The sequence below is a fragment of the Phocoena sinus genome, chromosome 7, assembly GCF_008692025.1.
Source record: "Phocoena sinus isolate mPhoSin1 chromosome 7, mPhoSin1.pri, whole genome shotgun sequence".
Taxonomy (NCBI): domain Eukaryota; kingdom Metazoa; phylum Chordata; class Mammalia; order Artiodactyla; family Phocoenidae; genus Phocoena; species Phocoena sinus.
Genome location: NC_045769.1, coordinates 22,397,677 through 22,421,850, shown reverse-complemented (window position 1 = coordinate 22,421,850; position 24,174 = coordinate 22,397,677). Strand labels below are relative to the sequence as shown.

General features: G+C 38.5%; 1 protein-coding gene across 1 annotated transcript in view; it reads right to left on the bottom strand.

Moving 5' to 3' along the window:
• The window catches only part of ABCA12 (ATP binding cassette subfamily A member 12), a 181,223-nt gene that overhangs the window by 108,903 nt on the left and 48,146 nt on the right, over positions 1-24,174 (bottom strand). The window contains 4 exon segments of the mRNA XM_032637501.1: positions 1,096-1,104; positions 2,238-2,335; positions 4,347-4,438; positions 13,919-14,072. Of these exon segments, the coding sequence (XP_032493392.1) occupies positions 1,096-1,104; positions 2,238-2,335; positions 4,347-4,438; positions 13,919-14,072 (353 nt within the window).

Below are 24,174 nucleotides of genomic sequence, written 5' to 3'. Positions count from 1 at the left end.
ATTGGCTAGGATCTTTGGAAGAATTCCAAAATGGAAGAGCTTCAGAGTCTAGTCTCAAGACCAACAGTGTTTGTTTAGAGAAGTGGAAAAACATGGATTATGTTTCATTTGCAAAGCAATTATTTCATTTAAGAATTATGCATATAAAGAAAAAAGAAAACACATATATGAAAATACATACAAGTATATAATTATCAAAGGCAATAATTGGAAAGCATTTTCATAATGGAAGTCCCCCATATGTTTCACAGTACAGACCAGTTAACAGATGCAGCACTATTTTCATCTATAATATTGATCACATTCACCATTAAGTTGTTTAGATATGTATAGAGCCAATTACAGTTAGTTGCAATATTTAATGCATCCTTCCTAGTAATTAATTATTATAACCTGTGAGGTGAGGGCTAGCTAACTTCATCCTCCCTTTATATCACAAAATCTACACTCTACCTTCCAGTGATTCAACTTCTAAATGTAATGAAACAAGACAGGCTCCACTTATTCCAGGAGATACTCTAAGTGCCAGGTCTTCTAGTCATTCATCCACATCTCTTTCTTAACATTACATATAAACTCACCCCAGAATGATTTCTCTACTTATTCTTGCAAGGGTTGCAGAAAGCAGTAAACAGAAAGAAAAAGGAATCAGAGCGCTTGCTGACAGAGGCATCAATATGTGATCCTAATTTTTACATCCCTTTTCTGCTCCAACTACTCTGAAAATATGTATCTATACATAGAAAATTCATTTTTGACTTATCTCCATCGGATACATGGCTCTGTGCTGCCTCACAAAATTCTGAAATTTTATTCCATATGAGAAAGAGAACCTGGGAGTTTCAATACAATAAAGTGGTATTTTTGAGAATAGCACTGCTATTCTAGCTATTAAAGAATTTAACTTATACAATGCAAGGCTGTTTGCTTCTAGGAACCAACATAGAAGAAATAGAATGGAATAAAATAACTTTCCCTAGTTTGCACCCTAGCACGATTTGTGGAGGCTTTATACTGGAATTACGTGGGCACATGGTGGGGCTTCCTCAGCTACACAGGGTGCTTTAGGTACCTCAACTATTATATAAACTAGACTTTCAAAATCTAGACTGGACTGACCCTGGAAGTCTTATATTTCAACCAGCACTGGCTGAACTGCCTTGATAGGTATGGTGCCTTTTCCTGACATACATTTTTGTGTTGTTCTTTGGCTTACTGACATAAATAAGTTTATCAAGATGCCTCAGTTATACAGAATGTTAATTCAAGGGGAACTAATAGACACATATTAAGCAGCAGCGGTTATGGTCACAGGAATATATGAATAAAGACCAGAGTTATGTCCCTATGTTTCAGATGGAAGAAACGTCTACTACATAAGACATGGATATATTATTAAAAATTCTTATGTGTGTGTGTGATAGATAGTTAGAGAAAGAGAGAGAGAGTAGTAGTCTCTCCATGGCAAAATATTAAAAATGATCTCTTAATTTCTGAAGAGCACGTAAAGCAGGATTTAAATGTCCATTGGCCAGCCAAATAACTTAAATGTATGAATCTGGTTGGATAAAAGACAATAAGGAAAAGTGGGGATTGCAGCTGACAGAAGAGTACCTCTTCTGCCTAAAGGCATTCAAATTCAATCTCTCAAAAGCCTTGTATATGTGCACACATACACATATAGCTCATAGGTTGCCAGTTTACACCTCCGATAGAAATGATGTTTATCATCTTGCAATCTGGAATCTTAAAGTGGAAGACTGGTAAACAGACGGAAATCCATAGGTAAGGGCTTTAAACCACGCTAAGGAAAGGGATTTTATTACTTTGGGGAGATACTTTTTATAGCTCTAAGTTTTCCAAAAGCATTATTAGTATAGATGAGGCAGCAAGTCTGATGGGTGTTAAAGTTTCATCTGCTTTCATACAGCATTTTTTCTTTCCTGCTTCAGGAAATTAAAAGATCACATGTAATGCCACCCTATTTTTTACTAAATGAAAATCTTAAGTTCAATTAAGGGACTTAACAGGGAAGTAAATAAATATCCAAGACCTTAAGGAATTTAGAATGCCTCAAAATTAAGCTTTTTATGAAAGAGCTCTCAAGAAAAGAATCTCCCGGAGATATTACTCCAAATGGGAATACGCTTCCTATTTGGAAGATTCCTCTATTAATCTAAGAGGCATTTGTTTACCTACTTTTTATTATGAGTCCATACAAAACTGAGTGAAATTACCTTTTCCAAACTAAGGATCCAGGCAAGCACGTGACTACCATTGAAAGTATCTGTTCCATTACTTTCCAAATCAGAACGTGGACTAGGAAATACTGTGGCTGTTGTAAAAGAAAGAAGAGATTAGCATACCACACACACACACACACACACACACACACACACACACACACACACGCAGGTTCACATAAGAATCCATAAATATCACTTATGCTCTCATATACTCCACAGCAAGAATATGCTCAAATATGCATCTTCCATGAAAGTTTCATATTGGCGAAACGGCAAAGTCCATCAGTTTTTACTTTCACATAAAACTGTGATGGTTTTGGTCTGCTTTGGGGTTTTTTCCAATCATTTTTGGATGTCATTTGCTTTCATTCCAGTTTATATCGTTAAACTTTATCACCAATATTATTGCCTAATAAACTGAATCATTTCTGTTCAGGCCTAGAGGAGTTGAGGTGCCTCTACTAGCTCCACAGATCCATCATACCCAGCATCTGTTCAAAGGATCTACCAACGCACATCTGGTGATAGTGTTTTTTTTTTTTTTAATTAGTCAATTGGGAGGCTAAAATCTGCTTAGGATCATAAATTCTCTCCTCCCCAAAGTGGTTTTCGAATGGTGTTTCAGATCAAATAAATGGGAGGAAGCAATTAGTCCAGACTACTGTATATGCTAATTAAGTAATTCCCAAAGTGGCCTCATCCAGTACTATTTATAACGTGGCAGAATGTTCCTGGTTAGGAGCATTAGCTGGAAGAGTATGTTCAGATCTATAGCATGGATGTTCATTAAGCCAGTGTGTTCACTTTTATAAATTGTGTACAGAAACACTTTATTATCCTCACAACAAAGGATCTTAATATTCAAAGATACAGTGACCTAACATCAGTGGGGCCTAGGCTTTGTTAAAATGCTCACTGGGCTGAAGAATTCACCAACTGATTCCTCTAGACCAAAGCAATACATTTGTGAGATGACTGGCCAGGCTAAGAAACGTAATCTGTGGCTACTGAGCAAAGCAAAGCTTACTGGACCACAACAGTATGATCTTATTTCTACTGTGCTGTAACCTACTCAGCCAAACACCCAGAGATCATTCACAACAGCACGTTAACTCCTCAAAACCACTCACCGCTATAGTCCTACTACAATAACAAAGGACTTCTTTTCATTTGGTCCATCAACTTGTATTGGAATGTTGATATCATAGAATCTTAAATATCACATGGCATTTTTAAAGGTACTCCTTTTTTTCCCCAGATCACCAATCATATTCTGACATACAGGAATCTTTGTTTTGTTCACTAATGTATCTTCAGTACCTAAGACAGGGCCTACATGACAGCAGGCACCCAATAAGTATTTGCCAATGAATACAAAACAGTCCTGCTGTTTTGAGAGTTTACTCTCAATTTGTGGCTTCCAACGAGTGTCTCTCAAGACCATCTGCAGCAAAAGCACCTGGACATAAGGTTCAGGGAGCTCAGCCTGTGGGTATTCTGCACATTACTGTCTCAGGGCCACTGGCCTAGCTGTGAATGAAAGAAGTACACAAGCACGATGAATGACTGTGATGCTGAGTGGTAGAGTGGGAGGAAGAAAACTACAGCTAGAAGAGTCCCATCTTGGCAGCTGCTCTAGTACCAGGTCAGCTGGATGATGGGACAGGGAGGGTGCTTAACCTTGTTGGGCCTCATACTCCTCATCTGTAAAATATAAAGTTTGGACAAATCTCGGAGATTCTATCCAACATTTTTTATCGATGGGCATTCTAACCATCCCAGTGTTATCGAATTGCAGGCAACTGAAGAGTCCCTAGTCAATTCTGGGAAAGCGTGTAATTCTCAACATTATAATAGTACCATTTAGGGTTTTGCTCCTAGAGAGTATTTCAGTAAGAACTTAATTTCCAATTATTCTCAAGACCTTTGCATAACTGCACCACCACACTCGGGCAACCATAAGGAATATTTAGATCTCTTAGGGATATTCTAGGCATTCCATCTTTGTTTGAAAAGTTAAAAGTATAACTTTTAAAGATTAGACCTTTACTGGTTGTTCCAAAAGGCCTGTTCTAACCTGGGCAGAAGAGGATAGCTTACCCAGTGATGTGTGCCTTTTTTCTGGAACTTCAGTGCTCTGGAGTGATAAATTGCTGTCCCTCTTCAGGTTGGATGACTTTCTCAGAATTTCACTAGAGAAGAAAAAGCAAGAACTCTATAACTTCACTCACATTAATTTCAGTTAGTTACAGCAATGTATTATGTGGTAGATTCCAGGGCTGTCCTAGGACTTTCAAATTTTTAATCTACTTTCTAGGATTTTAATGACAAAACTCACCTAACCATATACCAATGAATATATAAAGGCTCCTACAAGGTAAATTTTTACTCAGAGAAAATGGCCTAGATAAGGTTTAAAATACTTATTTTTTACTTCACTCTTATAGAAAGAAAAAAGGACTTTAGAGCTAAAAACTGAAAATATTTATGATATATATCTTTTCTTTTAAAAAGATGGCGGATCCCAAATAGATGGTCGTCAAAGGGTGTTCAGAGACTGAAATCAAGGTCTGCTTATTTGTCAACCACGAAAGAAAGAGAAGTCTTCTATGTTAAATTATAGATGGCATTTTGAAGACTGTCAAAGATGAATACTTGCAAGACCGATTCAAAGAAGAAGAAGAAGAAGACACATTTATTGAATATCTAGTCTGTGCTAAGCACTGTGGTTGGTGTCATTACAGGTGGCACCAGGTATTAAAGAAATAATGATGTACTCAGGGTTTTAATTGTACTGAGTGTATCAAGGCTGTAATGATAGCATGTGGTGCCAGGAATCTCTGCACAACATGATCACACCAGCTTCTGGAAGAAAATATTATTGGACCACTCCACAATTCAGTAACCCTCTTTTTTAAAAATTGCTTCCTGTTTAGTTTATTATTATTAAAATGGAAATAATCATATTTTCTTGAAAACTTGATATTCCTAAAGTAAGTGTCTAAAATAAATATATCTATTTCAAGAGTGAAATAAGTCCAGACATCTGGAATGAATAATCTGAATTTTCTCTGATTGTTTATAAAAAGCTTACTTACGGTACATAAAAATGGATATAAAAAGATAACAGTGGAAAAGCAAGAAGTTCTGCTTGCCACTGTGGTTTGATTTGACTTCCCTTTTTAGAAACAAGATCTGAGTCCTGGTTCCAGGATACTTTATGATTTATAATTGGGGAAAAAAAATCTGTTTTTTTCCCAGCGTGTCCTTTTAATAAAAATGATAAGAAGGGGTGATATTTGTTTTCATTCCCTAGTGTTCTTCCAATATTCTCTATAAAATGTACTGGTTGCTCTAAAAGTTCTGCATTCTTAATGTATATTTGAATTATTCATGACCATGACTGTATTCCCCTAAATCTTCTTACATTCCTTATGCTGGCTATTTGGATGGGAAAACTGTTCAGATAAAAATAAGAAATGACCTGAACCTTTTTCCTGCTCTCAAACAGAAGTTTTAGAAAGTTTGAGAAAGTCAAGTTCACTTTCTTTTTCTCGACATTTTTTTAGTTCAGCTTGAAATACTGTAAGAAACACTATTGAATATCAACACATTTTGAAATAAAGGGAAAAACTGCCTTCATAAAGTTTTTAAGGAATAGGGACAGCAACAAAAACCAAAGGGAGAGTGACAAACATCAAAAAGAAGAAAGAAGGAGCAAGAGAAAACAGAGACTTGAAAAATAAATGGGAGTGGGGGAGGAACAAAAAAGAGGTGATGGGAAATTAAGAAAGTGTGAGCTTGGAGAAGCAAAAGCTGCATCAACTCTACAGGGGACACCTTGACCATTTTCCCACGTTCAGATAAGAGCCCAAAAATTATTCCTTCAAATATTCTTTCAATGCCAAAGACAAGTTCATCCCCTTCCCAGCAAGCTGCTGGCTCAACAGGTTTGAACTTGCTCAACAGAAAATGGCTCTTCCAGACAAGGAAGTCTGGAGGCCTCTTTTCTAACAGGACCCGTCCTTGACCAGGAAGTGCCCACAATTACACGGTTGCCTACAAGTCCCACGTTACAGGAGTGGGGAGGTGGTTCATCTCCTTTTAGGGGGTCCCGGCACGGCCTTTTGTCAGGGAGAGAGCATGGGATCTCACACGTACTTTGCTGGTCATCTTCCTGCAAATTTTCCCCAGTGTTGCTTTGCATTTACAATGTGTAGTGTCATGGCATGTGTCCTCTGCCACTGCTCAACGTAACTATTGTCTGTCAACTCTTAAAATGGAAACCACAAAATAAATGTGCAACATCAAGCATTGTGAGTAAAAAGATGAATTAAGGCTCTAAGTTGAAATACAGCTTACCTCCCCCAAGCAAAGGTAATTAGTTCTTTTTGACTCCCTGTTAAATTACTAAAGGAGGACAGGAAGGTATCCAGTCTTACTGAATTAAGTGTAGTCTCTGAGCTTTCTAATTAGCTTGACCATACTTATAGACAGAGAACTCTATGCTTCTTAGAGTAATGAATGAGAACCAGTATCTTTTCCATCATTTTACACAATTTAAGCATTTTGTACATACTTACTTTATATAAATTTTAAGTGTATTATGTTTGTCTGTGTACCTATTCCTACCACTTTTCCATTTTAGGCCGTGACATCTTTGGAAGTAGGCACCATGACGATGCTCTTTTTATTCAGAACACCTAGCACGGCACTGAACCATAAGATAGGACGGCTGATTAAATAAAAAGAGACAGTGTTGCTGGGATGTAGAAGAAAGAACTTTGGAGCTGTTAGATATCTTTTGAATCCCAGCTCTGCCTCTTCCTAAAAAATTTCAGCCTCATCTGAAAATTAGGAATGATACACCTATCTTGCAAGGCTGTTGTGAGTACTAGGTGAGATGTCCTTAACAAGTGCCTCTCTGGGCCCTGTCATCATAGACACTCACCAATATTAACTGTCAAAGTGCCCACAAAGAAGATGGTACAAAGACACAGCCTTCACCATTGATATGGAGCTGAAGCCCCACACTTATGTATCTGTACTCCCCACACAATCTTACAATACTAGAACCTTCAAGATCTCTGGACACCAAATGGGTGCACCCTTATCATTCATAATCTGGAACCAGTGAGCACTGGCTGGTGAGGTGGGAAGAGGGAAAGTACCCAGAATTCTGTAACCCTTTCTTCGTTTTATTATTTAATTTCTTTCTCAGTTTACTCATAAGAGGAATTTTCCATTTGAAGTAATGATCAATTTTCTCCTCAGACTGTAAAATGCTTGAGAAAAGTCTATTTACAGTGTACTGTGTTGGCAGATGGTAGGATGTTTAGCACATGGCAAGCACTGAATAATAGATAATAAAGAATATCACCTGGAAGAACTGACAGCTAAGGAAGCGTCTTTTTTTTTTTTTTTTTTTAAATAGCCTGCCCTGCCTCCACTGTTGCACACCTGGTTCTGCAAAGGTCCTTGGAAGAGGAAACACCAGAGATGGCGCCACAGACACAAACATATAATCAATCTTACACTTTATCCACCATATTCATCCATAAACTCACTAACATTTATTAAATTCCCACGATATGTAATATAATGGGCAAGTCAAATAAAAAAAACAGGGATTATAATACGTTAATGGTAATAGCTAAGTAAGGACATGCCTAGGGAATGATGACAACACATGACTGGGGATGCTAAGTTAGAGTGGTCATTTGTGTTTCTTATAGAGCGAGATCCTAGAATCATAACCTAATTCATGCCTCTTGCTACCTTAAAATCTTTTTCTTCATACTTTCACTAGACTCGTGGTTTTCAACTGGGGGCAATTTTGTGCTCCCTCCCCTGCTCCCAGGGGATATTTGACAATATCTGGAGAAATATTTAGTTGTCACAACTGGACGGGAGTGATGCTACTGGTATCTAGTGGGTAGAGGCCAGGGATGCTACTAAACATTCTACAGTGCACAGCACAACAAAGAATGATCTGATCCCAAGTAGCAATAATGCTGAGATTGAGAAACCCTGCACTAGGCTGTGACAGAGAAGTGGATTTATTCAGTGATGACACCTCCCTAATCCCACTCTCTAGGACCAACTCAGGAGATTTAAAAATCCTATTCAGGAACTCTGAATAGCTCTAAGAAAGTCTCAGAGAATCTCTCTCATACTAGATATCTCTGGGAGGTATATTAAGGCATTATACAAAATTTGGATGCCCCTGAATCCAGCATGTAGGCTCACCTGAGTCCAGAGAATTCAACCTTCTGGGTGAGGCAAGAAAGCCTGAGTCAAATCTCCAAGTGGCCCATGGTATCACTTTCCTGCCTGTTACTGGACCCAGCCACATGTACAGTACCACGGAGATGGCTAAGGGCCTGCCTCTAACAATGCTGAAGAGGTAGAGTCTGCTTCTATGGTATTTATAGTGCTCTACTTTGAAAAGGAATTTAATAAGGGAAACATCTTGGATTCAAAATGTTAAATTTAAGACACCAGGAGGGAAACTAGGCTCAGAGTAGTTTTACTTCTTCTCAGACATGTCTACCAACAGTTACATTGGGGAAATGTCACATTTATAGATATCATTGCAACGGTAGGATTTATGCACTTTTATTGAATGTCTCTATATTTCCTGTGAGTGGGAAAGACTACCTGTGTGGGCGGCATCCATGTGTGCCATGGTAATTCTGTCTTTAAAAGGAACTGCTTCCAGGAAAGACACATATGGCAAATCCTAAAAAGAAAATTCTGACATTCTTTTTTTGTCTTTAAGGATTAGTTAAACTTTTTATATTTTTTTCCCTTTTTCCCCAGAATTACAATTATACGGGTATGTAGTGACACCTGGAAAGAAGGCATGAAATCTGCTCCAGGCCCATTTCTGATTCCAGCTTCAGATGGCATTCATTACCGACTTTTAAGTACAAATAAGAATGTTGTAATGGCACTGAGGCCTCCTCAGTGATTTGATATGGTTGTCCTTCCTGACTCCCCCAAGAAGAAGTCATTTTAAGTTTTTTCATTATTTTCTTCAATTTCATTCTGATGTTCATTCTTTCAGGGTCATCTATGCTTCAGATACAACCCCTGCCTGCCCATGTTCAACATACACCTCTCTTCTAGGTAGCTCACTTACCAATCAACAATCTATATCATTAAGGTGTTAAGATTTAGAAATGCCTTCATATGTTGCTCTGTCCTAGGATTTTTTATATTCTTTGGAGGGACTTTGGAGATATAATGTATATCTGAGCTAATACATTTCTAAAGGCACCACGATGGGCAGATGAAGAAATGCCTTGGGGGCAGAGGTGTAACAGAAGCACGCAGAATATAGAGGAGGAGATAACATCACAGTAGCTTTCAGATGACCCTGTACATATTATGTTCTACCTAGCCCCGACACAGGCAGATTAACATGGCAACACTACAAGGGAATTTGTCATTTTGCCATCACAGTCAGCAGCAAAGCTACCTGCCTATTCCTCTAAACTGACTCTACAAGGGCCGCCATTGATTTCTTTCCTTTATTAAGTTCTGAGATTCTTTTTTTATGGCCTATCTCAAATACACCTTCCTCTAGTCTGGTAACCACCACCCTATCTGTCCTTAATAATCTTACTCACACAGGTCTCTGGAGAACTCTTCTGACATCTCCCCACCCAAACCTCTCTCCCCTCCAATAATATATCCAACAGTCAGATGCATATTCCTAATTCCTTCAGGTCAGTTTCTAAACACATCCATATTTTTCAGTATTAAACAAAAGTCTTGGCACTTTTAAAATTTCCCTGAATAGAATCTGATTAGCTATGTTTCAAGTTCTGTAGGAGCCATTCAATAGGAGCAGAGGTATGAATTTGGAAAACACAGGTCATGGATGAGTGTCGACATGACAGAGATAGGGAGTAAATCCAAAGAGGCAATACCCCACAGGAGCTGCAGGAATGTTGAACTGCTTCTCCAAATAATGACCTTGTGAGCTCTGCAAGATGATCTTTGCCATTTGCCAGCTGTGTGAGCAATGGCACAGCCAGGGGTTCCCACTGTTCTGATGTATTCTTAGAGGCAGGGCAGGGAGGAAGGACCACAAGGGTATGTCCCATGATGTTGGATCATCCCTTGTGCATTAAGGGCCAAAAAATCATAAATGTAATCATTTCTTCGTTCAGACAGCTAGTCACAGTTGATGCTGAGTATAGTGTTGAATTTTTTTTAAAGCACCTCATCCTGAAGCTAATGCTTAAGAAAAATATGAATTTAATAACAGAAGGTTGGTGCCAATGCAAAAACGCATGAAAAAACTTGGCGACTGGCCAGCAAGTAGTGACTGAGTGTGATCATGTCTTTCAAAATAAACATGCTGGGCCTTTTTTTTTTTTTTTTTTTTTTTGCGGCACGCGGGCCTCTGACTGTTGTGGCCTCTCCCATTGCGAAGCACAGGCTCAGGGGCCATGGCTCACGGGCCCAGCCGCTCCGCAGCATATGGGATCCTCCCGGACCGGGGCACGAACCCGTGTCCCCTGCATCGGCAGGCGGACTCTCAACCATTGCCCGACCAGGGAAGCCCCAGGTGGGCCTCTTTTGATGAAGCCAAAGACGGCATTTTTTTTTTTTCCCTGACTGTTTTGTTTCTTAATGAGGCTATGCTGGTGAATCTTTCTTCACCAAAGGGAAGTAATTTAGTGCAATGGCTTACTTAGTATGGAACGGCTTACCTAGTAACCATGCCCCAGTTTCATTGCATGGCTATATAAAGCATAAAAGTTAATAGCATGGTGGGAAATATCATTAATGCAATTTTATTATTGTACATAATTTTCCAAATTAAGTTCCAATTATTTGGTAGTTTAGAGAAAATACTGAATATACAGCAATATAGAGCTTGAGCTCAATAAAATACCTGGAGATTGGAATAAAACTGAAAACAAAGAGATATGATCAGCTATCTGGAGAATAACTGACAGAGGGTAAAATAAACCTGGACTTTAATCCTGGTTCTAAGACAAACTCAATGGCTCATCTCAGGGGACTCCATGAATTTGGTTCTCTATTATATTACATAGAAAAATACTTCTTTGGGCAGAGGTATATTTATGGACTTCTTAGATTTTGTTAACTATTTCCCTCTTTGTTACTTAGTTCTTCACAGAATTAAAAAAAAAAAAAAGATACAAAGATGAGAGCCCCAGCTGGAGCTGTAATCCAATTTGTAAATAATGGACACTAATTTTCCCCATATCTTCTCTATCACTTGGCTCACGAAATGTCCATCTCAAGTACAACTTTTCCATGAAGATTTACCTGATTATGTCAGCTGAAAGCTCTCTTTCTACTTTAAGTGTGGAGGTGTCTTGCTTCAGCATCCCTCTGGCACTCTTCATTGCATTATCTCCTACTATCGTTGATTTAATATTTACCTTACCCTGCTAGAACACAGGCATAAATCTTGCCTAATTCATCACTCACATAAGGACACAGAGACCATCTATGAAGTGGTCGAATGAACAAAATATTCATTCATTTTACCTCTACACTGATTACACAAGGGGGCATAGGCTCTACTCAGCTTTGGGTCTCCTTGCAGAGATACACACCTCAACTAGTTGCTAGCTGAGGTAATGCTTGTATATGCCTAGAATATATTAGTCTCATAGAAAATATGTCATGTCATTTCCCTGCCTAAAAATTTCCAGTGGCTTCTCATTATACTAAAAACAAAAGACAAATCCTTTCCCTTTGCTTACCTGTTTGATTCTTCAGGCTCTTTCTCTCATGGTTTTTATTGTTTCACCATATCCCCTACCGCCTTCATTATCCCTCACTACGTTCTAGTCATATTAGCCGGCTTTCCGTTCCTCTAAATGATCAGGTTTGTCCCCACTTCAGGATCACTGACTGTTTCTCTGCCTGGAATTTTATCTTCTAGATGTTCACATGCTGGTGCTGGTTTTCCCATGTCCTTGTTGGTCTCTACCCAAATGTCACCTTCTAGCAGAGGCCCTTCTTTTGCTACCCTATTAAATTCCCACCTTTCAGTTTCTACCTCTTAACCTGCTCTATTTTCTTGCTAGTACATTTATTATTATCAGTAATTATGCTATTTATTTATTTTATTGCTTTTTTGCTTACTTTTCCATTAGAATGCAAGTAACAAAATGGGAGAGAATTTGTTTGGTTCACAAAACCAATGTGAATTAGCAACCCAAAAATTAGGTGTCTCCAGTCATTTCCCAGGACAATTCTTGACATGTTGATATTTTATGCTAAGCAGCTTATAGTCAGTAACTCTCTTAAAGTATCTCCCATATTATCTGATGATCAAAATCACGAAGATAATATTAAAGGAGAAATGGTGCTACATGTCAAGGAATTTAAATTAAAATTTTGGAACCAAATATCTCTGATTATAGATAAATATCATCTTTTCTTGAGAGACACTTAAAAAAATCTCTACCAGGATAATCTCATGGTCAATTCAGATTACAATGTTTTTCTCAGTTCTACAGACAGTTGGGCTCTTGGCTGTCTCTTTAGGTTTAAAATCTCAGGATGGAAAACTGAGGTTGTAAGTGGTCTAGATTCCCTATCTTTATTCTTCAGTTTCTTCTCACACCATACACATTAACTTCATTTAAAGATTGCTGTTTAGTTAAGAATACTTTCAACTTTATTACTTTGATTTCTAGACCCTTAATTTCCTTATTTGCATTTCCTGGCTTCTGTTATATCTAGAAGTTCCACATAGAGCTAGATGACTATGTTATTCTTCCAGGAGATAACATCCCTGACATCGCCCTATATCTTATGCTTGTGATCGAGTCTTAGGGCAATGTCACTGACAATTTGAGGTAGGATAGAGAATCTCTGAGGGAAGTTAAGAAGGACTGCCTTGCCAACCCAGGGTTTTTTTTTTTTTTTTTTTTTTGATTTTTGTTGGAGTATAGTTGATTTACAATGTTGTGTTAGTTTCAGGTGTACAGCAAAGTGAACCAGTTATACATACACGTATATCCACCCTTTTTTTTTTTTTTGCTTTTAATATTCTTTTCCCCTATAGACCATCACAGAGTATTGAGTAGGGTCCCCTGTGATATACAGTAGCTCCTTAATAGTTATCTATTTTATGTGTATAGCGGTGTGTATATGTCCGTCCCAATTTCCCAATTTATCCCCACCCCCATCCTCCGGTAACCGTAAGTAGTTTTTGTTTTGTTTTGTTTTTTTTTTTTTTGCGGTACGCGGGCCTCTCACTGCTGTGGCCTCTCCCGTTGCGGAGCACAGGCTCCGGACGCGCAGGCCCAGCGGCCGTGGCCCACGGGCCCAGCCGCTCCGCGGCACGCGGGATCCTCCCGGACCGGGGCACAAACCCGCGTGCCCTGCATCGGCAGGCGGACTCCCAACCACTGCGCCACCAGGGAAGCCCCGTAAGTAGTTTTAAAAGGCAAAATTTGAGTAATTCATCAAAGTAGATTATGCTTAATCCTACATAAAAATGGTAATTCCAGTTTGTACCCACCTCGTTCATTCATATTTAGATCATCACATTCGTAGATATAGAAAATAAAGTTGTATACCTAACCTAGGATGGCTTCCTGGATATCTCATAAGGAAACAAGGTCTGATCTCTCAAAGCAACTGAACACACTTGGAAGTGTCCCTACCTGTCTTTAAATTGTGCATCGTCAATTCCTTTCCTACGAAGCAGATCTTGTGGCCCATAGGGTGTGTCTTTGCATTTAGAGTCTGTGTCACAGAGTAGGGTTTGCAGCAATGGGAAGAAGCCAGTACTAGGAAGGTTTCGAGGTGCAAGGTAACCTAAAAGTTAAAAACAAACAAACAAGCAATAATTAGATCACTGTGATGTTTGCCTGGGAAGGGAAAGGAGTGCAGTAACTGTTTTGGGAAATTATCTTCTGCATTATGACTGTTTGGGTCCCCCACGTATCAAAAGACTTTAAAATGCTTGTTGCCCCACAAACTTCTCTTCCTGGGATTTATTCTAAGGAAATAGCTGCAAGAATGTTTGCCAGAGTGTTTGAAAAATAAATCACAGTGTACCCATATAATAAAACACAAGGCGGCCAATAAAAATGTTGTCAAATAATATGGAAAATATTTGTAACATATTGCTTATTAAAAAGAGTAGACCAGAAAACAGTATGACCAGAATAGCCATAATTGTAAAAAATATATATAAATATATGTAGTATATTAAAAAATCTGGAGCGGGACTTCCCTGGCAGTCCAGTGGTTAAGAGTCCACACTTCCACTGCAGGGGTCTTGGGTTCGATCTCTTGTCATGGAACTAAAATCCCACATGCCGCATGGCATGGCCAAGTAAACAATAAATAAATTTAAAAAATAAAAAGCTGGAGGAATTTTTTTCCTTGGTGGTTATTTCAAATGACTTTGTTTACTTTCATTTGACTGTATATTAACTATTTTCTCCCACAATGTACATGTCTTCTTTTGTAATCAATGTCATTATAAATGCAGCCAATCTTCCAAACACAGGAAATATTTTTGGTGTCCTCAAAATTTAACATAATAGCTAAATTAATAATCCTGGACACACAACATTTTCTTCCTATTTAAAAACCAATAATAATGGTGTGAATTAATATGCAGATTTTCCCCAATATTAAAGCCACAAGTATTGTAGCAGTTAATGGTTTTGTAACCTTTACTTTAACATTTGCTTTGTAAAATATGATGATGGCACACACATGAGTCAAGATAAAAGGCAATGAACATTTTGGTACATGATTCTTTTTGAATTATGGTTTTCTCAGGGTATATGCCCAGTAGTGGGATTGCTGGGTCATATGGTAGTTCTATTTGTAGTTTTTTAAGGAACCTCCATACTGTTTTCCACAGTGGCTGTACCAGTAGCACATATATACAATGGAATATTATTCAGCCATAAAAAGAAACGAAACTGAGCTATTTGTAATGAGGTGGATAGACCTAGAGCCTGTCATACAGAGTGAGGTAAGTCAGAAAGAGAAAGAGAAATACCGTATGCTAGCACATATATATGGAATTTAAGAAAAAAAAATGTCACGAAGAACCTAGGGGTAAGACAGGAATAACGACACAGACCTACTAGAGAACGGACTTGATGATATAGGAAGGGGGAAGGGTAAGCTGTGACAAAGAGAGAGAGAGGCATGGACATATATACACTACCAAACGTAAGGTAGATAGCTAGTGGGAAGCAGCTGCATAGCACAGGGAGATCAGTTCGGTGCTTTGTGACCGCCTGGAGGGGTGGGAAAGGGAGGGTGGGAGGGAGGGAGATGCAAGAGGGAAGAGATATGGGAACATATGTATAAATGATTCACTTTGTTATAAAGCAGAAACTAACACACCATTGTAAAGCAATTATACTCCAATAAAGATGTAAAAAAAAAAAGATAAAAGGCAAGCTGTGAATTACAAATCTTTTCACAATTAGGTTTGATTCTAAAACACTATCTTCCTCCCTTCGGGGAATACAGAGACAATGAACTTTCAAAAGACAGGTTTACCTCCCAGGAGCCTGTGCAGCCCGCAACTGCCAGGGTCCTGTGATCCAGGGACAACTTCCCCAGGAGAACACAGGCACGCCTCAGGCTGTTGCACCGTCACACCAGCCTCTGCCACAGCAGGCTCACCCCGCACTCTGTGCCCCTCCCTCCTCCCGGCCTGAGTGAGCCAGAGCCCCCGAATCAGCTGCTCCTTTAACCCCATCCTGTCTGAGCAAAGAACAGACACCCTCAGGTGACATACACGCAGAGGTGGGGCCAAATCCAAAGCTGAACCCCGGGAGCTGTGCGAACAAACAAGAGAAAGGGAAATCTCTCCCAGCAGCCTCAGGAGCAGCAGATTAAACCTCCACAATCAACGTGATGTACCTGCATCTGTGGAATACCTGAATAGACAACGAATCAACCCAAATTGAGGAGATGGACTTTCAGAGCAACGATATATATATATTTTTCTCTTTTTGTGAGTGTGTATGCGTATGCTTCTGGGAGTGATTTTGTCTGTATAGCTTTGCTTTTACCATTTGTCCTAGGGTAATGTCTGTCTGTTTTTTGTTTTTTTAGTACAGTTTTTAGTGCTTGTTATCATTGGTGGATTTGTTTTTTGGTTTGGGTGCTCTCTTCTTTCTCTCTTTCTTATTTTCCTCCATTTTATCATGAGCCGTGTGGATGACAGACTCTTGGTGCTCCAGCCAGGAGTCAGTGCTGTGCCTCTGAGATGGGAGAGCCAAGTTCAGGACAGTGATCCACCAGAGACCTCCCAGATCCACATAATATCAAATAGCAAATATCTCCCACCCAGAGATCTCCATCTCAAAGCCAAGACCCAGCTCCACTCAACAACCAGCAAGCTACAGTGCAGCACACCTGTTGCCAAACAACTAGCAAGACAGGAACACAAAACCACCCATGCGCAGACAGGCTGCCTAAAATCATAATAAGGCCACAGACACCCCCAAACACACAACCAGACGTGGACCTGCCAACCAGAAAGACAAGATCCAGCTTCATCCACCAGAACACAGGCACTAGTCCCCTCTACCAGGAAGCCTATACAACTCACTGAACCAACCTTAGCCACTGGGGACAGACACCAAAAACAACGGGAACTACGAACCTGCAGCCTGCAAAAAGGAGACTCCAAACACAGTAACTTAAGCAATAAGAGAAGACAGAGAAACACACAGCAGACGGAGTAAGATAAAAACCCACCAGACCTAACAAATGAAGAGGAAATAGGCAGTCTACCTGAAAAAGAATTCAGAATAATGATAGTAAAGATGATCCAAAATCTTGGAAACAGAATGGAGAAAATACAAGAAACATTTAACGAGGACCTAGAAGAACTAAAGAGAAACCAAACAGTGATGAACAACGCAATAAATGCAATTACAAATTCTCTAGAAGGGATCAAGAGCAGAATAACTGAGGCAGAAGAACGGATAAGTGACCTGGAAGATAAAATAGTGGAAATAACTACTGGAGAGCGGAATAAAGAAAAAAGAATGAAAAGAATTGAGGACAGTCTCAGAGACCTCTGGGACAATATTAAGCACACCAACATTCGAATTATAGGGGTCCCAGAAGAAGAAGAGAAAAAGAAAGGGACTGAGAAAATATTTGAAGCGATTATAGTTGAAAATTTCCCTAATATGGAAAAGGAAATGGTTAAGTCTAGGAAGCACAGAGAGTCCCATACAGGATAAACCCAAGGAGAAACACACCAAGACATAGATTAATCAAACTATCAAAAATTAAATACAAACAAAAACTATTAAAAGCAGCAAGGGAAAAACAACAAATAACATACAAGGGAATCCCCATAAGGCTAACAGCTGATCTTTCAGCAGAAACTCAGCAAGCCAGAAGTGAGTGGCAGGACACCTTTAAAGTGATGAAGGAGAAAAACCTACAACCAAGAATACTCTACCCAGCAAGGATCTCATTCAGATTTGACAGAGAAATTAAAACCTTTACAGATAAGCAAAAGCTAAGATAATTCAGCACCACCAAACCACCTTTACAACAAATGCTAAAGGTATTTCTCTAGGCAAGAAACACAAGAGGAGGAAAAGACCTACAATAACAAACCCCAAACAACTGAGAAAATGGTAATAGGAACATACATATCAATAATTACCTTAAATGTAAATGGATTAAATACTCCAACCAAAAGACATAGACTGGCTGAATGGATACAAAAACTAGACCCATATATATGCTGTCTACAACAGACCCACTTCAGACCTAGGGACACATACAGACTGAAAGTGAGGGGATGGAAAAAGATATTCCACGCAAATGGAAAGCAAAAGAAAGCTGGAGGAGCAATTCTCATATCAGACAAAATAGACTTTAAAACAAAGACTATTACAAGAGACAAAGAAGGACACTACATATTGATCAAGGAATCAATCCAAGAAGAAGATATAACAATTGTAAATATTTATGCACCCAACATAGGAGCACCTCAATACATAAGGCAAATGCTAACAGCCATAAAAGGGGAAATCGACAGTAACACAAACATAGTAGAGGACTTTTACACCCCACTTTCACCAAGGGACAGATCATCCAAAATGAAAATAAATAAGGAAACACAAGCTTCAAATGATATATTAAACAAGATGGACTTAACTGATATTACAGGACATTTCAGCCAAAAACAACAGAATACACTTTCTTCTCAAGTGCTCATGGAACATTCTCCAGGATAGATCATATCTTGGATCACAAATCAAGCCTTGGTAAATTTAAGAAAATTGAAATTATACCAAGTATCTTTTCCGAGAACAACGCTATGAGACTAGATATCAATTACAGGAAAAAATCTATAAAAAATATAAACACTAAACAATACACTACTTACTAACCGAGAGACCACTGAAGAAATCAAAGAGGAAATCAAAAAATACCTAGAAACAAATGACAATGAAAGCTGACGCCCCAAAACCTATGGGATGCAGCAAAAGCAGTTCTAAGAGGGAAGTTTATAGCAATACAATCCTACCTTAAGAAACAAGAAATATCTCAAATAAAAACCTAACGTTACACCTAAAGCAATTAGAGAAAGAAGAACAAAAAAACCCCAAAGTTAACAGAAGGAAAGAAATCATAAAGATCAGATCAGAAATAAATGAAAAAGAAATGAAGGAAACAATAGCAAAGATCAATAAAACTAAAAGCTGGTTCTTTGAGAACATAAACAAAATTGATAAACCATTAGCAAGATTCATCAGGAAAAAAAGGGAGAAGACTCAAATCAATAGAATTAGAAGTGAAAAAGGAGAAGTAACAACTGACACTGCAGAAATACAAAGGATCATGAGAGATTACTACAAGCAACTATACGCCAATAAAATGGACAACCTGGAAAAAATGGACAAATTCTTAGAAAAGCACAACCTTCCGACACTGAACCAGGAAGAAATAGAAAATATGAACAGACCAATCACAAGCACTGAAATTGAAACTGTGATTAAAAATTTTCCAACAAACAAAAGCCCAGGACCAGATGGCTTCACAGGCGAATCCTATCAAACATTTAGAGAAGAGCTAACACCTATCCTTCTCAAACTCTTCCAAAATATAGCAGAGGGAGGAACACTCCCAAACTCATTCTGCGAGGCCGCCATCACCCTGATACTAAAACCAGACAAAGATGTCACACAAAAAGAAAACTACAGGCCAATATCACTGATGAACATTGATGCAAAAGTCCTCAACAAAATACCAGCAAACAGAATCCAACAGCACATTACAAGGATCATACACCATGATCCAGCGGGGTTTATCCCAGGAATGCAAGGATTCTTCAGTATATGCAATTCAATCAACGTGATACACCATATTAACAAATTGAAGGAGAAAAACCATATGATCATCTCAATAGATGCAGAGAAAGCTTTCGACAAAATTCAACACCCATTTATGATAAAAGCCCTCAAGAAAGTAGGCATAGAGGGAACTTACCTCAACAGAATAAATGCCATACATGACAAACCCACAGCCAACATTGTCCTCAGTAGTAAAATAATGAAAGCATTTCCACTAAGATCAGGAACAAGACAAGGTTGCCCACTCTCACCACTCTTATTCAACATAGTTTTGGAAGTTTTAGCCACAGCAATCAGAGAAGAAAAAGAAATAAAAGGAGCCCAAATCGGAAAAGAAGGAGTAAAGCTGTCACTGTTTGCATATGACATGATACTATACATAGAGAATCCTAAAGATGCTAGCAGAAAACTACTGGACCTAATCAATGAATTTGGTAAAGAAGCAGGATACAAAGTTAATGCACAGAAATCTCTTGCACTCCTATATCCTAATGATGAAAAATCTGAAAGTGAAATTAAGAAAATATTCCCATTTACCACTGCAACAAAAAGAATAAAATACCTAGGAATAAACCTACCTAAGGAGACAAAAAAGCTGTATGAAGAAAATTATAAGACACTGATGAAAGAAATTAAAGGTGATACAAACAGATAGAGAGATATACCATGTTCATGGATTGGAAGAATCAACATTGTGAAAATGACTATACTACCCATAGCAGTCTTCAATGCAATCCCTATCAAACTACCACTGGCATTTTCCACAGAATGAGAACATAAAAATTCACAATTTGTATGGAAACACAAAGGACCCCGAATAGCCAAAGCAGTCTTGAGAAAGAAAAACGGAGCTGGAGGAATCAGGCTCCCTGACTTCAGACTATACTACAAAGCTACAGTAATCAAGACAGTATGGTACTGGCACAAAAACAGAAATACAGATCAATGGAACAGGATAGAAAGCCCAGAGATAAACCCACACACATATGGTCACCTTATCTTTGATAAAGGACGCATGAATACACAGTGGAGAAAAGACAGTCTCTTCAATAAGTGGTGCTGGGAAAGCTGGACAGTTACATGTAAAAGAATGCAATTAGAACACTCCCTAACACCATACACAAAAATAAACTCAAAATGGATTAGAGGCCTAAATGTAAGACCGGACACTATTAAACTCTTAGAGGAAAACATAGGCAGAACACTCTATGACATAAATCACAGCAAGATCCTTTCTGACCCACCTCCTAGAGAAATGGAAATAAAAACAAAAATAAATGGGACCGAATGAAACTTCAAAGCTTTTGCACAGCAAAGGAAACCATAAACAAGACGAAAAGACAATCCTCACAATGGGAGAAAATATTTGCAAACGAAGCAACTGACAAAGGATTAATCTCCAAAATTTACAAGCAGCACATGCAGCTCAGTATCAAAAAAACAAACAACCCAACCCCAAAATGGGCAGAAGTCCTAAACAGACATTTCTCCAAAGAAGATACACAGATTGTCAACAAACACATGAAAGAATGCTCAACATCATTAATCATTAGATAAATGCAAATCAAAACTACAATGAGATATCATCTCACACTGGTCAGAACAGCCATCATCAAAAAATCTACAAACAATAAATGCTGGAGAGGGTGTGGAGAAAAGGGAACGCTCTTCCACTGTTGGTGGGAATGTAAATTGATACAGCCACTATGGAGAACAGTATGGAGGTTCCTTAAAAAACTACAAATAGAACTACCATATGACCCAGCAATCCCACTACTGGGCATATACCCTGAGAAAACCAGAATTCAAAAAGAGTCACGTACCACAATGTTCACTGCAGCTCTATTTACAATAGCCAGGACATGGAAGCAACCTAAGTGTCCATCAACAGATGAATGGATAAAGAAGATGTGGCACATATACACAATGGAATATTACTCAGCCATACAAGGAAACGAAATTGAGTTATCTGTAGTGAGGTGGATGGACCTAGAGTTTGTCATATAGAGCGAAGTAAGTCAGAAAGAGAAAAACAAATACCGTATGCTAACACATATATATGGAATCTAAAAAACAACCAAAGAAATGGTCATGAAGAACCTAAGGGCAGGACGGGAATAAACACGCAGACCTATTGGAGAATGGACTTGAGGATACGGGGTGGGGGAAGGGTAAGCTGGGACAAAGTGAGACAGTGGCATGGACATATATACACTACCAAATGTAAAACAGATAGCTAGTGGGAAGCAGCTGCATAGCACTGGGAGATCAGCTCCGGTGCTTTGTGACCACCTAGAGGGGTGGGATATGGAGGGTGGGAGGGAGGGAGATGCCAGAGGTAAGAGATATGGGGATATATGTATAACTGATTCACTTTGTTATAAAGCAGAAACTAACACACCATTGTAAAGCAATTTTACTCCAGTAAAGATGTTAAAAACATAAAATAAAATAATACATAAACAAATAAATAAAATAAAATAAAAAAGGCAGGTTTAGAAAACATGAGGGTAATTTCAAACCAAAGACTGCAGAGCAAAACCTTAACTTCCTCATCAATCTGTTAAAAAGATTGTTGGTACAGATATGTTTTTATTATAAAAAGAAAGAAGAAAAAAATAGTAAGAGCAACATGGCTAAGTATGCAGTATCAGTAGAAAGAATAATAAATAGAAATTCAATCTAAGTAACTGAAATGCAGATCTACATAAAAAAATAAAATTGAAAATCAAAAGGAAGGGGTAATAGGAAAGTTGGCCAGAAAAAAAGTAAAGAGGAAAAAAAAATGAAATGGAGAGAAAGATTGGAAGATGCTCTACTGTTGACTCTGAAGATTGAGGAAAGAGCCAAAAGCCAAGGAAAGTGGGCAACCTCTAGAAGCCAGAAAACAGATCCTCCTAGAGCCTCCGGAAGAAATGCAGCCCTACCAACACCTTAATTTTTAACTCACTAAGACTAAATTTTGGGCTTCTGAACTCCAGAACCATAAATTAGTAAGTTGGTGTTGTTTTTAAGTCACAAAGTTTGTGGTAATCTGTTATAGCAGCTGTAGGAAAAACTAACACATATGATAATACCAGTATGAATTAAAGTTTCGAAAATTCAAAAGAAATTGGAAAGACCTTAAATCCATCAGACTATTCACTACTACCTTCTAAGAAGCTTCTTTTTCTGAAACCAGAAAGACCCGTGTCTCTCCTAATATTAAACAAGTGAAAATTGCAGTGAACCTTCAATGCTTTCACTGTGGCACAATTCCTTGAATAAGCACAGAGCAGCAAATTACCTGTTAGCATTTCACATCATCCCTCTATAACGAAATTCTGCCACAGTGAACTGCATACAGCAAGACCTTTATAGTTCTGCAGTGGAATTTCACCATTAATGGTAAATCACCCTTTTACACAGATTCCACCTGGAGCCACTAACTCAGGGTGTGGGTCTGCAGGTGGGCTTCTTCCTAGTCCATCTCAAACACATGCAGGGGGTCGTTTGAATGGAAGGCAGATAGAAACAGATGACCCCTTTGCTCTATACCACTCAACAAGCTGATGGCGTGACTAAGCCAGTGCTGAAAACAATGGCAGCTCAGGAGAAGCCACATCGCAACAGGAAGAAAGGAAGAGAATGGAAAAGATGTCACGGGAAGAAGGTCTAAGGGCACATTACATCCAGTTTTACTTACTCTGGCACTAATTACAGTTTGAAAATTATTAAAGAAAAATTTGAAAGAATTTAAACCCACAACATTCTTTGCTATGGTTAACAACAGATATGCTTATTTTACAGGAAAATTCATCAAGGAATTTCTTTAGAAATAAGATCCCATGGTGTTTAAAAAGTATAGACAGTCCACGTTTTGCAGTTTTTTTGATAACTGATATTTAATTTGTTACAATGGGTTCATGAAAAAGAGGAACTGGTTGTGGTATGTACAAGTTTAAGTTAACACAGCATCATGCAGAATCTGAACTGCCTGCATTATTTATTTTACCATCACTTTTTAACCAAGAACCATACACTCATTGGAACAAGAGAGCAACAACAAGAGCACTGACTTTTCAAGCATCTACTGTATTCCATATATGTCATTCATCCTTCTTTGATATCCACAGTATACTTTCTCATGCCCATCAGCTTGTCACAAAATCTGGAAATCCTCTAGAACTAACAAGTCAGAATGAAATAGATTTAAACTGTATTGTAGCTGTCTTGTGAAAAAAATGAAATTTTCAATCTTCTGCCCATCTTAGTTATGTGTACAAGGAAGTAACTACTCAGAGCAATGGTGGAATCCAACCATCCATCACATGTTGTGAAGAGCTGCTACTTCTAAACTGAACTCATTCTACTCTGAAGGTGTCTCTGGCACTTTCAGGCTCCAAAATTATGTTTGTCTTTATATTCCTAAATGCTAGGATGCTGGAAAAAGAGTCACATTTCTCTATCCTTCATAGAACTTCTGTGCAGCGAGCAAGGAGCATGCCAAGTTAAAGCTAATCATTGGTGGCCCATGTTCACAGCCAGAGCACAGATTTTAGGATACATGTGGT